The sequence below is a fragment of the Protopterus annectens genome, chromosome 4.part0 (assembly GCF_019279795.1).
Source record: "Protopterus annectens isolate FY-2018-M chromosome 4.part0, PAN1.0, whole genome shotgun sequence".
In the NCBI taxonomy this organism is placed as follows: Eukaryota; Metazoa; Chordata; order Ceratodontiformes; family Protopteridae; genus Protopterus; species Protopterus annectens.
In genome coordinates, this window is record NC_056733.1 from 39,776,277 (window position 1) to 39,793,380 (window position 17,104).

The following is a 17,104-nucleotide window of genomic DNA, read 5'->3' on the forward strand; positions in this document are numbered from 1 at the left end:
CTCACCCAATGGGGTGTCCTGTGACATAGGGTCTCTATGCCTGGGAGGAGGGGTGGTACGGATGCAGACTCCAGTTCCTTTTGAAGAGGAGTGTTTGGATCCAAGAGTGAAGCCACCTGAGGTAACAGGACTCTCCTCATGACCTCAAAAGCACCCTGACTCTGCTCTAAGGGAGCCCCCGGCTCTGAAAAGCCAGGGGACTGCCTCTGAACCAAAACCGCAGGCTCTGAGGCCAATGTAGGCACTGAGCTAACCCGCGCTGAGGCCCCGAGAGGTAGACTCAGATCCAACAATTGACTGGTCTGACTCTCCATCCTGGACTCAAAGGGGAAGCATCAACCCCTAGACCCCTCGATGTACAACGGCACTGCTGAGGTCGGAGCAGAAGTTGGAGCCGAAGATCCTGGAGCAGGTCTTGGCTCCAACTGTTCCACTACTATTGATTCAAAACAGTCTGGCTCCGAAGCAACCAGTTGGGTTATAGAAGGAACTGGTTCAGGGGTGATAATAACTGTTGGAGCCGGCTCAACAGTGCGAGGGTTCGAGAGAATTTTGTCCAGCGCCGGCATCCAAAGGAGCTTCCTTACCACCCACTCCATGTCATCATCAGATAAACACCTGGAAGATCAGGAGGAGTGAACTGAAGATTTGGCTAATGTTGATTGAGGGGTAGGTGAATGTAGCACCAAGACTGGCTCCAATACAGGGGACTGGCTCCAGCTATGGATCTCTATCAGTTCCGAAGTCACACGTGGAACCGATGAACTAGATATCTCGGGCCCGAAAGCCTTTGGGTCCAATGTCGATTCCTTAGGCTGCTTTCTCAATGGCTCTGAAGCTGGAGCCGAGGAAGATGTTCATTTGGAGGATTTGTCCGATTTAGGAGAACTCTGTTTCCCTTCAACTGCCTCGGAAAAGGGAACTTTAAGTAACCCCCTGATGATTAATTTGTTTTTACTTTCTAGCAAAACCCTAGAACTAAAACCATGACATATCAAGCACGATTCCTGAAGATGGACAGCACCAAAGCAGTAAACACAACTGGTGTGTCCATCTGTCGGGGACATTTTTTGACTACAATTATCACACTTCTTAAAGCCCAAAGACTTAGCCTCTTTATTATCCTTAGACATAATGAAAACAAAATATTTACTACTACTACTTTTACTTTTTATCAATAACAAACACTAAGCAACAACAAACCCTAACTACAAGGGAACAAGGGACTAGAGGAGAGGACTCTAACTTAAACGATGGTCTCTTCTGGTAAGAGAAAAAGTCTCTAAGTAAAACAACACACAAGGGAATGGTTAAGCCCTCCAACTAAAACGGGCTGAGTAAATGGTTCTCTAACTTAAACAAACTCTTTATTAAAAGGCAACCAAGACAAAAAACTGACTAAAGACACAAACAATTGAACACAGGATAGGGTGAAAAACAGGGCTTAGCAGGAAAGAAATCCGTAAGCATAAAAAAAAGCACAAAGGTGAAGCAACTTTCACAATAAAATACACCCACATAAAATTTACACTAATGTTCCCAAAAATCAATATCAAATATGGAATGTAAGAATAGGAATTAGACAAAAATCTTTCTACTTAGCCTGGAGCCTAGTAGGAAGCACCCAATCAAGTTTAGCAGCAAACGAGATCTGGGTAATCTTCCCTAGGCATGATGGGATAGGGTGTAGCCTCGAACTGGTGGAAGCTCTTGAGCTTTAGTAATAGGCCGAGTCAGAACCGATGCTCGGTTCGAACCCAACCAGCAAGAATGAAGGCGAGATAAAACAACATAACATCATATGTTCACAGTTACCTCTTTCTTCCCCATCACACCTCATTTGCCATGTACCTGAGGAAAAAAAAATGGGGAGTCTGCTTAGGGTCTAAAAGTACCTATGCAAACACTTCCTGGCAAAAATCCTAAATCTTCTAGACTTTGTTACATATTTGGGCGCCATACATATGTCCTCCAATTGTATCTTTGTGAACTGCATATCTAATCTCTCTTCCCAATCTCTTCTAACTGATTCCTATAGCTATTGTGCAATATTTTATATGGTGCACTAAATATCCATTTTTAACAGCAGCTTCTATTCTAGATTCAATTAAAAACTCAAACAGTGCAGGTCTTTCATTTAGGATTTCCCTATCCCTATCTGTTTGTCTATACTCTGATATCAATCTCTAATAGGGAAGGCAATACATAACTACAAATGTCTTATTGTCCTCTTCCCATTCTATTACCTTTCTTTTTCTATATATTTGTTCCCAATACCTTAGTTTGTTTGCCAGCTTCCTCTAGTAAACTCCAGCACCCTCTTGTCTATTGTCTGTACCCCTAAGTCCAGTCACACTGTCAGCAGAATCTCCTTTCTCCATTCCTATGCTGGCTTAGTTCTTTGTATACTTTCTGCAGCTTTATGAATATATTTTGTATGACTGTTATTCTCCTCATGGATCTGTTTCCAAAATCCCATTCTTTCCTTATTTCTTGCATTATCCCCTGCTTCATCATCCCTTTCAACTCTGAATTACAGCTTTCTGCTTCTGTTATGTATAGACAGCCTTAAATGTGAAGCTCTAAAATATCCTTTCATGTCAGGTAACCCTAAACCTCTTTATTATGTTGTGAAGATCATCTTATCCTACTTGACTCTTGCCCTTTTCCAAAGCCAAATAAAATCCTTCAACGCTTTATAAATTACTGCCCACAATTCCTCCTCTTGTTGGTACAAATATGCCTGATGTGTTCTGCATCAAAAAATGAATTTGATCCTCTAGGAAAAAATATTCCGAAGACATTTGATATGCCAGCTTGAATCTCACACCTGCCTCTCAACGCTCCCCAATTACCAGAATAGATTTGCATCTCTTCTGCCTGATGTACAGTGAATAATCATTTTCCACAAACACTTTACTGTCTCCCTCTTTTAATACATTGCCCATTTTGCCACAGTTTTGTCAGGATCAACTCTTTTTACAGACAGGTTTGCAGCTTTACTAATAAAGATCCTGACTGCTTTCTCAGGGCCATATTTGGGGTACACACACACTGTGTCCCCTTTCAATTAAGAGTTTCTGGTCTGGGATACCAGTCCAGTTGCTTATTTGCACCTTCATAAAATTAATAGTGTTTGTTCTAAGCTGCTCTGGTACACCAGAAAATTTCAACATTTTCTGTACATGCTCTATCCTCTAATTCTATTTATTTTTTAAGATCTCTTCTTGAACAGTCTCATACTCAGCCAGCCTTTTCATTTTGTGCATGCCCTTGCTAAAGTATTCAATACTATTCCACATAAGGGAACAATTGACAAATTAATAGCATTAAATATCAACCAATAAGTAATCCAATGGGTAAAACACTGAATAAGCACCAGAACCAGTTGAAACCCAACTTTGGAAATGGTTTACAGATAATGAAATATACTCATAAGTTCAAACTTGGTAAAATAATTACTTCAGTAAAAGAAGCGGAAGTTCTCCAATATAACCTACAATAAATACACATTAGGTAGAGTAGTAATGACCTCACCTTTAATGTCAGTAAATATAGCATCATATGACTTGGCAGAAAGGATACAAGATAATTATGAAACAAACGGTCAAATTACAAAAAAGACTGATACCATCATTGAAGGCCTAGTGGCAATAGTAGACACTAAATTAAACTCTGCCACTACATATTTATCAAAGTCAGAAAAGCATATTCCACAAACAAGGAAATCAACTCACTTCTCTAACCCATTACTAAATAATGCTGCATTATGTAATCTTCAAAGAAGGCGCCTGAAATGACTTGAACATATTCAATGATTCCTTGCCAGAACTCTGTGGAGAGTCAACACTTCCTCTCTGTGTCTGCTTTGGCTTTTGAGTGTGATCTGGTTTTCTCTTACATCCCAAAGATGTGGTTTAGGTGAACTGAATTTCCTCTGAACTGCCCATAGCTGTGCATACCAGGTATAAATGAATGATGACATAAATGCTGGTGTACTGCCCTTGGTAGGTTCCACTGCTCTATGACCAGCGAGTGCTGAGAATGGCTTGGTTCCAAATTCCAGCTCCAACCCCTACCCCCCAACCCTAAAATGGATTAAGAAAGTAATCAGACAATAAAGAATTTATAAAAGCTTCAGGAACTGTCATTATAGTTTATAGCTTACAGGTTATTTAAATGTGACTGATGACTGGTCAAGTAAGGCATGATTATTTAAATGCAACCTCTGCCTGGTCTATATGGCAAGTTTACTTAGATGTGACCACTGTCTGGTCTGGAAAGCAATGTCTGATCCTATTCTGTCTGAAAGTTTGTAGCTGGAATACATTACTGGTGTAGCTAACACCAAACTGGGAAATCCAATGCATTAAATATAAATACCAGTTAAAACATGACAGCTGCATTACATAATGATGCCAAGACAATGGAATAAACCCTATGTTGAGAAGTCAGTCATTATGTTCCTTCAAAAATAATTTTGATATTTACCCAGGAAGTAGAAAACATCAACAATTTTAACGTGGATATAACACTCAATCTTCCTGAAGGCCAGCCTGTAGTAAGATTGAAAATCAAACCATATTCTGTATTGTTAAACTGCCTGTCATTAACTGTTTTAGTAATAATCTTTTACTGACAATTTACATTTGAAAACAAAGCAAAGCATTTCCATACATTCTTTACCTATTAACCTTTGGTGAAATTGAAAGCAGTGACACATTAAAGTTTGTTAAGGCTATAAAGTCAAATACAGCTTTCCCTTCCTTCCTCTCCATTACTCAAAGACCTAAAAGTGACAATGTGAGGTAGCAGATGGTGTGGCAGATATCAGATGGAAATGATTAAACATATTTCAGAAACAACTCAAACCTTGTACAAATACAAACACAACATACAGACTGAAAAAGAAGATATTCTTTAAATTATGCTTTCTCTATACATAACCTTGTGGTTGAATCAAATGGAATACAAAGCATTTTGTTATGAGAAAACAAAACGACACTTCAGTGGAGCTGTCCTTTAACTCATTCACACCTATAGCACCTTTTTGTATACTTTCATTTAACATCCTTAGCTCCTTATGAGAAAGGTACGTCTTGGGGCTGGCTTCATGTGAAAGGACAAGGTTCAAGAAACAAAAATGACACAAAGGACGTTAATCCAAGATGTACTGCTGTGGAGATATCAACCACTATATGTTGTTTGTTATGGATATTTTCATATTTAAATGAATATTTTCACAGCTGAGTGAACTTGTCATATTTCTCTAAATATTTCAGTAAACAATCATTCAGAAAAAAGAATTTCTTGTCACCGAGTTTAACTTAAAGTCTGAATGAACAAAAGTGTTGTCTATACTTCTAAATCTAAATTGAACACTTCTCATTTGATCAAAATCGCTTGTGAAAATGTGAAGAACAATACAATGCAGGATTATTTATTTTTTGCACTGCAATATATTACATCATTGATGTAAAGACGGTGAAGGCACTGGATATTACTGTAAGGAAGACTTGCTGAACAATACTGCTGTTTGCACTTTGCACCTTCTTTAACAGCATTTACTGTTCACATATTTATATCTGTTTGCCTTATGGTTTTGAGTTTGTCAGTTGTTTGAAAACCTTTCCAGTATTAATGTCAGGAAGCAAATTCTCTGAAAGTCACATTCAGCTCTGGTAAATTAAATGCAGCTTGCAACGAGCTATTTTTACAGCTTTGGCACACTGTGAAAGTTACTTTAGCAGAATGATTCCATGTTTTCTGACTTGAGTTTTCAGAAAATGCTCAGGAATCCAATGATGTATAAAAGCTTACAGAGAGAAGACATTCCAGAGCTATCAGGTGTGAATGAGTTACACTAAATTATGATTTGCAACTTCTGCTCTGTGGAACAGCTGCTACACAAAAAAGTACATTTGGATACTACACATACAGTACACACACATCCAGTAATGCCTCTTCCTGTTAAGAAGGAAAGACTCACAGATTTGATAAAAATACAATACATGATTCCATACAACGAAGTACTTATAGTGTACCCGTGAACAGGGCACCTGAACTTAAAAATAAAAAGACAAATCATAACGTCCTACCTTTGAGTTGAGATAAGAAGTAATGGGTACAGCAAAAGTAAAGGGCACACTATAATACAAGGCATGTGGGAAAATCCAGCTGCACAATACAAAGGACTGATGACACATCTGTCAGGACCACTTGGTGCTACAAACTTTTCCAGACTGCCAACCCCTGCCCGTCCCTTCCATAATACACTGACAGTCTCAAAGAATTTAGCTGTGGACCAAGAAAAAAGAAATGAGGAAAAACATGCAGGCAGACAGAGAGGGATTCTCCTTGCAACTAGACCTCTTCTCTCACATCTGACATTGTAAACATCAAAGAGCTTTGGCTGCAAGAATACACAGGACAGAGCCACCGGCTTTAATGATCTCAGTTGGCTGTCTTATGGAACATTTTCCTTGACACAGACCAGGTCGTATCCAGTTTGTAATGATTTGCAAATGTGTTAAGGAAAAAATAAACAGCAGTCACAGACTTGTCATGCAAGATGGGAGCGAGCATAGGGAGAACTCTGGCCGAATATACTTTAGGACAACCCTGCAGAGATTTGCCCAAAGTTTATAACAGAAGATAAACACAATTAATGATCATTCTACATAAAGATCTGTTTCACTATATGCAGTACCAGAGCTTGCTATGCAAATCTACACAATGCAAGAGAAAAGAAAAGAAAGAAGAGAGACAGAACAGTTTAAGTTTGTTTCTGTGGCAAACATGGGTATAAAAAAAGAGAGTAGTGCTCAAGGAAACTTTGTTTTATGAACTACTCAACAAAGAGCAGACCGAGCCTGAAGCTCTGAGAATCACCTGGCAAAAATTAATGCTACTAGGAATTAGGTCTTCTATGACAAAAATGTTATATCTGCCTACGCTGTAGTTTCAAATGGACAGGTGAGTTTCTCTCACATGAAACGGATAACTCAAGGTGGCAGAGGGTTCCTAACCAACGGGCACAGAAGAAAAGTATCCCACAGAAAGACCTTATAGATTCCTGAGGGCTGCTAACACTTGAAAATCTTTACCTACATGGAAGTTTGAAGCTGCTGCCAAATGGACTTTGACAGCAAAATAACAGACTTGTTGCATCAAACAGCTTAAAAGGCACTGAAGGATAAAAGATATAGAGGAATGAAATTGGTCTCGCATTGGTTGCTGATGCTGATATCAAAAGCCATTCCATATGCCTGTGTGTGTTTTTTATGTAGTAGGATTCTGGAAAGCTGTTATTCGGGGGCAACACTTGCTGAAAATATACCAGATCTGTCAAATGATGGAACTGGAAAAGCCAGGATGTTACCTTGAGGAAATAAAGATCTAGGTAAAACATGGAGTGAGAGATTACTCTCTCTCTCTCATCTTCAGTACACTTATATGCAGCTTCATCTTCACCCTGTGTCATATATGGCTACTAAAAAGTATCCCATTAATCCAAGCAGCAGGTACCTATGGTATGAGTTTGAGAGAGGGTTCTATAGAAGTTTAGTTAATCAAAATTTCTAAGGGATTCATTCACCACTGTAAGTGTTCTCTGTAAGATCTGAAACTTACACTGGGGCATTAAAAATGTTCAATTTCTGAGACCACTAAACTTTAACAGTCCACTGGAGTACTCTCAAATGAAATGTTGCAGGCTGTACCAAACTGGCAATGAAAGACAAGTCATCAAGCCCAGAAAAAAAGTTTTGTAAGAAATAAGTGCTGCTAATGAAAGACATGGACCGTGAAGATAATATGCCTGAAACTCTCTTAAGGAGTAAAAATGCTCAAAACATTTTCATACTGATGGAACAGTATATAAAACTCATCAGATAAGTTGGCATTAGATTAGACTATGTAACCTATGCAGTGATTCCTAGGGACTAGAAGGTTTGAAGCAGAGACTGTGTGCAAGACAAACATCTATGCTGTCAACTTATTAGATGACAGTCACCTAGATAAGAAAAATGCTGTTCTTTATTTCCACAGATCCAACTTTCATATTTGTTGAATACCACTGGGGCTAATGTAAGGATGAATGGCTGGTTACTAAAACAATAATGTCAGCACCTTTTCAGAGGTTAGGATTCATTTTTAACTGCTTCCTGATCATGAAGTGCAAGAAAGTACCTTGACATTTTAAACAGTACATCCAGGGTTTTCTGGAAAATAGAGTAGATTGAAGGGAGGCTGCATTAAAAGACTAAACGCCTTAGCTGGTAACCCTATCTTGTTTATGCATTTACATATTTTGAGAAAATATATTTTTTTTCTTTTTAGGTGAGGGTCATGTTCAGGAAAGGAACAGAACTTACATGATAGGGTTTGGATTGTTCCTTCCTTATCCACACATTGCTTGTCAGGACAAACCAAGCCAAGACACAGAGTGAATATATACCTCTGATCACCTCCATTCTAGCTTGATGGGACAGGACACCGGGACAGCTACTGACTATCCTGGACTGTTCTGTAGCTGCCATGCAACTGCTGAGGACTCCATCCTTTGAAACAACATTTTTGCTGGAAACTGGCACTGAAGGGCTACTGGTTTCTCAAAACATTCTGTTTCCAACTATGGGTTCCAGTGGCGCTAAGGCCTTCCCTAGCTTCTTCAAATTCAAGGAAGTGAGAACTCTGTGGAGTGTGAAGTCTCACACACACTGCTGCAAACAGGACCAACCTTACTCACTGATAGATTTTAGGCAGCTATCTATTTTAGGGCCAAATAGTAGGGCCCTTTAAAAGAGTAATCCATAAAGGATGCTTTCCGATCCTCAGAGAATGGGGTAAGGTGGATGTTAGGAGTGCTGATGTATGACAATCCTTCCAATGTAGCAGTCCCAAATGTTGCACCACAGGACAAAAGGGACCATCAGGATGTCCATAGTAGGGGCTGTGAAAATCAGGAGTCTTAGCCTCTCTCCTTGAACTCCTTCCACAGATTGGTGGAATTTGTTCCATAAGTCATGCTGAAAGAAAATAATCTGTCTTATGCAATTTGTCACCACTACAGAGTGGAATACACTCTCATTTAACTTTCCCAACCTATACAGAGCTCACTGCTCAATTTGGAGGGAGAATGGTTGAATAAAGAGGTGTAGAGTTCTTCTTTAGAGCCACCTGTAAAACACCATTGACACCTTGGGTATCTCTATCAACAATAACAACTAGAATCTGGGGAGAATGGGGAACATAATACCTTGTGCTCTTTTCCTTAGGAGGTATGGAAGGTTACTAGGGTGTTCCTATACCTAATAGGCAATATTGTGAAAGATGTCTACACCATGTGGCACCACCCAGGAGTCCTGCTCTGGCAGTCTGTTGATCTTTGAAGCCTTCCTTGCCAGGATGGGATGGCATTACTGTACCATCCCGCTCTTTTCTGCATCAACTTCAAACTCTATAAGGGAATCTGAGGATGGTGCCCATTTGTCTTACTTTAGATCTTCAAATATAACTGTTTGCAACATTAATGCTGAATGTGCTTAGTTTTTCTGCAGGCATTTTGCCAGATTCTTTGTTACCAGGAAGCTAGATAAGGAAGACCTTTTGGAAGGAAATAGCTGTTTTACTTAAACACCAGCAGACGGAGGGAAGACCACTGAATTAGAAAGGTAAAACTACACAGGAGATTGCCATTTAATACAATCCTTTGCCACCCAGACACTTGCCAGGAAAAAAATGATGGTGGGAGGGACCGAACAAGATCAAGTGAAACACTGGCCCTGGTTGCAAAAGGTTCCAATCTATAAAACAATACAGGAATGGGGCTATACCTTGAACTGTGTGCAAAGGACAAGGTTGAGTGAATACAACCAAGTTCAATAAAGCAGCCACTTGGAAGGCCAACATCTGCCTCAGAGACATCAGAGAAGCGTGCTGAATCGGAACATGTGATGGCAGTTGTGTTTATGTCAGTAGCAAACCACTGTTAAGTGCTATGACACCAATTTAAGAAGACGAACTGACCTCTGTCTAGCCAAAGTCAGGGAAGTAGATGCCTATATTGGGATGTCAGTTCAGCTACTCAATGTCCATGACAAACTGATGCCACCACCTTTAGACAGAGAATACCAATTGGTCATAATTCACCTACTGAGAGAATACAAGCATATGCCTAATTATGAGTGTGCAGGGCAGGAAGTGGTAATGTCCCCATAGAAGGAGAAGCTAATGAAAAAAACTCTCTCTAGTCTGTGAGAAGAAGCCTACAGAAATGAAATGGTGGCTTTAACACTATCAAAGCTGAAGACAGCTTAGGTCTACAACCCACATTTCATGTATTACTATTAACTGTTTCCATCAATTTTTATTATTATTCAAATATCAAATTATTTAGCAAAAGATAAGACCTATATATTGGTTTTCTGTGTTTTTGTCTTTGGGGTACTTAAATTGGCAGAACATGATATGGAAGGCTGCTGTCACACACTGAAGTTAGACCAATCAGTAGCACTGTTTTCCAAGTTAAGAACTTCAGATCAGTCTGGTGAGCTGGTTCAAACTGAGCCCCCTGTTGTCTAGGTGGGAAAGTATGCAAAACACTTTTCAAAAACATCTTGACTTGGGAATACATCAAAAGCGGATGAGACTCATGGGCAGATATGCTGAATGGCTGATTAATGAATCTTGACAGAGTAAGAAAGGCCGGAGGAAATATTGTAGAATCAGGAAAACACTAGCCTTAAAAAGGTCATGGTTCTTGTCTTTGCACCAACTAGAAAATATTTTCCATTCGCTAATATGCAATTTCCTAGTAGCAAGTTTCTTTGTCTTCTGTAATATCAGCTGCTTGTCCTCAGAAAACAGATGCTTATAACAAAATCAACACTCTATCATTCAGGTAGTTAGCTGAAGTTGTTTCAAGGTGATGTGTGTCAAAAAACAAATGTCTTGTCTGAGTAGGTCCAGTCTATGAGGACATTTGTGATAATTTCCTGTGGCCAGTTCTAGAAGAAGGAAGACCTAGTGTTGCCAGGGCCAGAAGAGAGTTGCACAATGGTCTTTGGCGAGTCCTTCAGAATCTTTAGAATGACCATGAATATCAGTAGAAAAGCAAAGAGGAACATTTCCTTCCAAGGAAAAGAGGATGCCTCTGTTTTCCAGGTCTGCTTGCAAGGGATCCTGGAGCACAAGTTTGCCAGTTTGTTGTGAATGGAGGCAAACAGATCTATCTAAGGAGTTCCCCACAGCTCGATCAAATACTGGAAGACCCCCTAATTCAATTTCTATTTGTGAGGGTCTGTCCCAGTCTTGCTCAGCTTGTTTGCCACAATGTTTTGCTGTGACAGAATGTAAGACACCTGTAGACAGACTTGCTGAATTGCTATATCCAAGTCTACAATAGCTAATCCACAAGCAGAGTAAGATCTGGAAGTCCCTGCTTTATTTATGTACCACGTAACTGTGGTGTTGTCCGCAATCATTTGCAGAGGTCCTGGGGACCACAAATGAATGAGAGAACTGAGTGCATTATAACACACATCACTTAAGTTTGTGTGTTTTGGTCTGTCCTTTTTGTTCCAAAAACCCTGCACTTTTACTTCCCAAAACACAGGCCCCCAAACAAAGTCTGAGGCATCTGTTTTTACAAACAGTATTGGAGCTGGAAAGGAGGAAGACAGACCTAGATTCAGACAAAACTGGTTGCTCCACCAAAGCAGTTCCTTTTTTTACAAATGCCAAAACTGAAAATTAAAATGTTGGAGTATTGATGCTGGGATCACACAGACTTTAGATATCAATGAATCTTTCTTGTGTGGAGTCTGGCTACAGGAGTCATAACAGTCATAGATGCTAAAATCTAGTATTCTGAGAAATTTTCCATGCTGAAGTCTTAGACTTAGTGGAAAAACTCGAGAATAGATCTAGATATAAATCTACATTTTCATGTGGAAGAAAATATCTTTGAAGTGAAGTGCCTAGGGGCACCCCAGGAATTCAGTCCTGTGGGAGGAACACTTTTGAACATTCTCCTGGAAACCCAGTCTGCAAAGATCATCTCTTACCCAAGTCAGAGAGTAATAATACTTAAAAATATTCTGCAAAGACAACCATATCATCTAAACAGGAAATGTGAATACCTTGAAGTCTGCAATAGGCTATTACTTGGTGCTAGACATTTTATGAACATTCTTGGAACAGTGAATAACCAAAGGGTAATGCAGAGAACTGAAAAGTGTAATCCAGACACAGAAAACTTAAAACAAACTTGAAATCTGAGGCTATATGAATGTTATGATAAACATCTTTTAAATCCAGAGTTACAAAAACACTGAAAGGGTGACTAAGAGGCAACAGATTGTGAAGGGGTAGCATTTTGAACGTTGGACTTTAAAACAAACTGATTGAGAAAGGAAAGATCTAGGACTGGTCTCCATGAGGCTTCTTTCATTGGTACTAGAAAGATTCCTGAATAAAAACTTTTCCCTGTCAAGGAAAATAGAACAGGTCCTATCACGCTCAAGTCAGCAGATGCCGAATGACAGAAGGGAAAAAGGAAGTTTGATCTGTAGGATGAAGAGAAATGCCCTGAAATGGAGGAAGAGACTTCCACTGCCACCTGTTATCCCTGTTGAGATTATCTGCTGCCAAAGATAGGGAAGAATAGAGCCAGATTTGGGGGAAGACTTAAAGGATTGTGGAGGGGGGGGGGTTAGTAGATAGTCATTTAGGCTTGCTGGACTCCTGGTTTCTGGGAGCCCCTCTCCACACACACCTTCTTCCTGGAGCCTCCTTGCCTCTTTCTTTGAACATCTGCTTGCCAGACGTTTGCTGAGTCTGCTTATTTCCATCGTTATAAAATGTCTTGAATTAAGAACAAAATCCAACAAATTTGGATAAAGGAAGGTTGAAAATATGAGTACACCTTGAATCAATTTCGCTCTTTCATCACACCTTTTCAAGAACACATCAGCAGATGGTCCAAATACAACCTCCCCATCAAGGAGACAATTCACAGTTTCAGTGTTAACCTCTTCAGGCAAATTCTGAGAAGGTAATCATGCAAAACTTTTCATAACAGACCCAGTAGCTGCTGCTCTGGAAAAGACATCAGCTGAGTAATAAGAACACTTTAAAGAATATTTGACTACTTGAGATACAGAAGCAATGAGTATTCAAAGAATATTTGCCCTCAGACAAAGGAAAAGAGACAATATTCATTGTATTATTAAAAGAAGCAAGCAAAAGCTTTAACATGTGAGCCTGCCAATTACGAATTCTAAAAATAAGAGTGTCAGGGGAATACACTTTTCTCCCCAAATCTATCAAAAACTTTCCTATCCTTGTCAGAGGGGGGTTGATTAGCATTTACTAAATGTTTAGCTGTAGAAAGCTTTGTCAATGAAATCACTGCAGGGTCAGCTCTGAGATTAGAAAATTAAAATTTGTAGGACTGAGGAACTTTATACAATCTGTCTGCCTTCTTAGGGGCTGCAAGCTGTAAATAAAACATCCTCCAAAGCTGGAAGAACAAAAGGAACAGGAATAAGTTTAGGAAATTTCAATTGTAATAAATCATAATACTTTTTTCATACAAACTGGAATGTCATTATATACCCACTGAAACAATGGGCTCATTCTAAAAATGGTTTTAAAAAAAGAAAAAAAATTTCCAAGGGACAATAAGATGAAATACTCTCCTCAATATCAGAATCAGCTTCCTGAGAAGAAGAAAAAAAAAACAGAAGTTGTTCCCTCAAAATCATTTCCATATTCATCATAATGAAAATCTTCAGAAAAAGGAAGAATTATTTTTTTCTCTTATCAGTAAATTCAAAATTAGGATTAACAGCCTGAGTTAAGCCTTGAGCTAGGTCCAATAAATCATCTGTTTATGGCAACAGACACAAGAAAATGTTTACCCTTCTGCTTCTTTTTGACATGAATCTGCATAGAAGCAGACTCGCTCCTGTCAGGGACATCACCCAGGGAAGAGACATGCCAGTCCAGCTAAACAGAGAAACATTCCCCACTACTTCCTCTGAGATCAATAACTTTGGTTCACCCATGTCTGCCAAAGACACCCCAACAGTTGCAGAGGATGTGTCTAACCCCTGGTTCATAGTATCTAAAAGGGACTACACCAGAATAAAACAAGGAAGAAAATAAGTGTTCTGAGGAATCAGAAATGGCCACAACATTGTCATCCATCTGCAGTTGAGGAAAAGTAGTAGTCTGCTGAAGGGGCAAAGGCTGTCTGGAAAGTTTCTTCTTTTGGCCAGAGTACAGAAGATCCAAGGAACTAAAGTTATTTCAGAAAGCTTGAAACCTGGGTAAAAGGTAAGTATGAAAAACTAGTGTTTTCACCTTAACAACATGCACAACTTAGACTTGCCCCATAAACTTCTCTCATTTACAGTTATTAGATGCTAGGAAAAACAATGTTTACACTGAAAGTAATAAAACCACTGCTTTTCAACTAGACAGAAAAGTCACACAACATCTAAAAAACGTTAATTCCTAATATAATCAAACAGTTTAAATTGAAAAAGTACTGTATGCGTTACAAAATTAACTGTAGAAGGTTTTATCTTTGAAAGGAACTTCTGCCTAGTAATGGGGAAATGTTAGTTGACTGTCAACACCTGAAAGCTTACAAGAGGATCACTCTTCAGCAGCAGGAAAGCTCTGAAGTGCTTGGGGTCCACACTGCTGATTTTCTCCAACTCTGCTTAAGTTGTCGACTGTCTGGGCATGTGGAAGGTGACCTTAACCTAGAAAAGATTTAGTAGCTGACCACATAAATTCTGAACTTGACAGGAAACAGCTAGATTCATCCAGGTGAGTAAATGCACTAAAGGTGTTGCATACCAAGTGATGCTATCACCTGTGGCATCAATCCTCTGTATTCCTCAGTAAGTGTTTAGCAACATCAAATCTTTAGTTTTTATGCTGAAAATAAAACAGTTTTGAATAGGTGCAACTCTGCAGCTGGTACTGGAAAAAGAATTTAAATTATTCCTGTCATAGATGCCAATAGTGTCACATAAGCCTCATTAAAGATGTAAAGCATTTCCTGGCATAGTTGGTATCAGTTAAGACGTACAAAAACAGCATAGAATTTGTGAACAGTGACAAATGTTTTCAAAGTTCTGCATAATATAGTACTGCATTACTGACAGGAACTTGATCAGTCTTTTCAACAATCTAATACTGAGCACAAAAATGTCAGCCAAGTTTTTTTCCTTCAGCTGCATTTGTCCCATAACAGGATCATACCACATTGATAATACACCTGCTATGGGAATCGTTATCTGTATGTCATACCTGGCAGAACAAACAAGTTCCTTTACCAAAGGAAAAGGTGCTGGCTGGGCTCAAGAAGGCACAGGAACAGAAATGCAGCATTTATTTATGAGGTGGAACCAAGTTCCTGTATACTTCTCCCATAACTTAATACAAAATTAGAAAAAATAAAACACCCACCAGCACCTGTAATTATTTAGTTATTTGGAGTTCTACGCATATACACACATCTGTCTACCCAAATACAGAAGAGTCAATTAAGAGGAAAAAAATACCACATAAGTGAATAATCTGCAAGTAACAGACACTTTTGCTTCACCTTGAAGCCTGGAGAGGGGTGGATCCAATAATATCAGTATTGTTGTTATTTCAAATAAAAGCTGACAGATGCATATAGTTATGGAAATATATTCTGAATGAATTGAGAGTATCCCAGAAAAAACAGTTGAAGACAAATGTTTCTGTGCTCTTTTTTCATTTATACTTCATTATACCATCTTCATCTCGTACTTCCCAGCTCCACGAAGGTGTAATAGAGCAAAAAAAAAAGCCCAATAGTTCATTCTATGACTTCAAATTTACTGGCTTCAAAAAGGCTTCAGATTTCAATGTCTGTTCCATTAATGTAAATATGGGTTCCTTCATTTAACTTCTGCTTTATAAGTGTTTGTGCTGTATTCTTGCTCTTCTCAAAATACAATTTTTCATTTGTACCATTTTGTAACCCTTCTAATTATTTGATGTCCCTGTATTTGCACTTATATTTTCTTCCACTGGTGACTCACCTTCTCAGTCATACTTCAGGGCTTTTTATCAAACCTGTTTAACATCAACATATTAACTATGCACTTCTTCCAACTTGTTGCTGTATGCTGAAGGATTACTTTCGGAAGTTGAAAACATCTCTTGTTTTTATGCCCCTTTTGGCCTCAGTGCCTAGATTTGGAGATGACACTTCAACAGTTCCTCCAAAGGGGCAGCTCTCCAGGTCAGGATGGTTTCCTGTGCACTCAACTGCTGGCATGTAACCACTGTCCCACATTCCAGTGCCACACAATCTGCAGAGTTCATGCAAGCTGCATGGAATCCGGGTCAGAAGTCGAAATTGGTAAAGCAAGCTCCTGGCCTACAAGACACAAGAAGAAAATATGCTTTTACTGAAATATATTTTATTTACTTAGTTACATGCTAAACAATTGAGCTGTTCAATGAACTTTTTTCTTTCAAGAAACTGAACAGTGCAAAAATATTTTTCAAAAAGCAATCCTGTTTAAAGGTGAAATAAAATTATTTCTACAGTGTTTTTTTTCTTCTAAACTGAAGCTCTGGCTTGATGTAAACCACAAAGCTTTGTGCTGCAGCAAAATTAAATTGATAAACCTTTTAAATCTTTAACTGAAAATCCACTTGAAATAAAAAGCCAATAACACCATAACTGTCTACTTCTGTTGCTATGAGGCAGTAGTTAATATCAATAGGTCCCATATGAGTTCTGACAATGTGTAGTCCTCTGTCTGGTGCACTTATGCTAAAATAGTAATAAAAATTAGGTAGCTTATCCTTAAAGTACTGCTTTCATATTCCATACCACCTGATTATATTAGCCATTAGCACAGTTTTCATATAAGGTATGGTAGCATACTTACTACTTATTTGTATTTACTTAATGGTTTTCAAGTAATTGTAGAATTCATGGACAAAGAATAATTCTTGATCATCAGTGTTTGTTCAGAAATCTCCATTTAGTAAATCTATTGCTCATTTCCGAACACCTTGTGCATTTTAATCACTCTGT

At 38.8% G+C, this 17,104-nt stretch overlaps 1 protein-coding gene across 1 annotated transcript in view; it reads right to left on the reverse strand.

Moving 5' to 3' along the window:
• Positions 1-3,517: 3,517 nt before the first annotated feature.
• The window catches only part of TBC1D16 (TBC1 domain family member 16), a 1,714,417-nt gene continuing 1,700,830 nt past the window's right edge, over positions 3,518-17,104 (reverse strand). Inside the window, exon 18 of the mRNA XM_044068073.1 lies at positions 3,518-16,435. Within this exon, the coding sequence (XP_043924008.1) occupies positions 16,190-16,435 (246 nt within the window). The 3' untranslated portion in view covers positions 3,518-16,189. The remainder of the gene's footprint in view (positions 16,436-17,104) is intronic.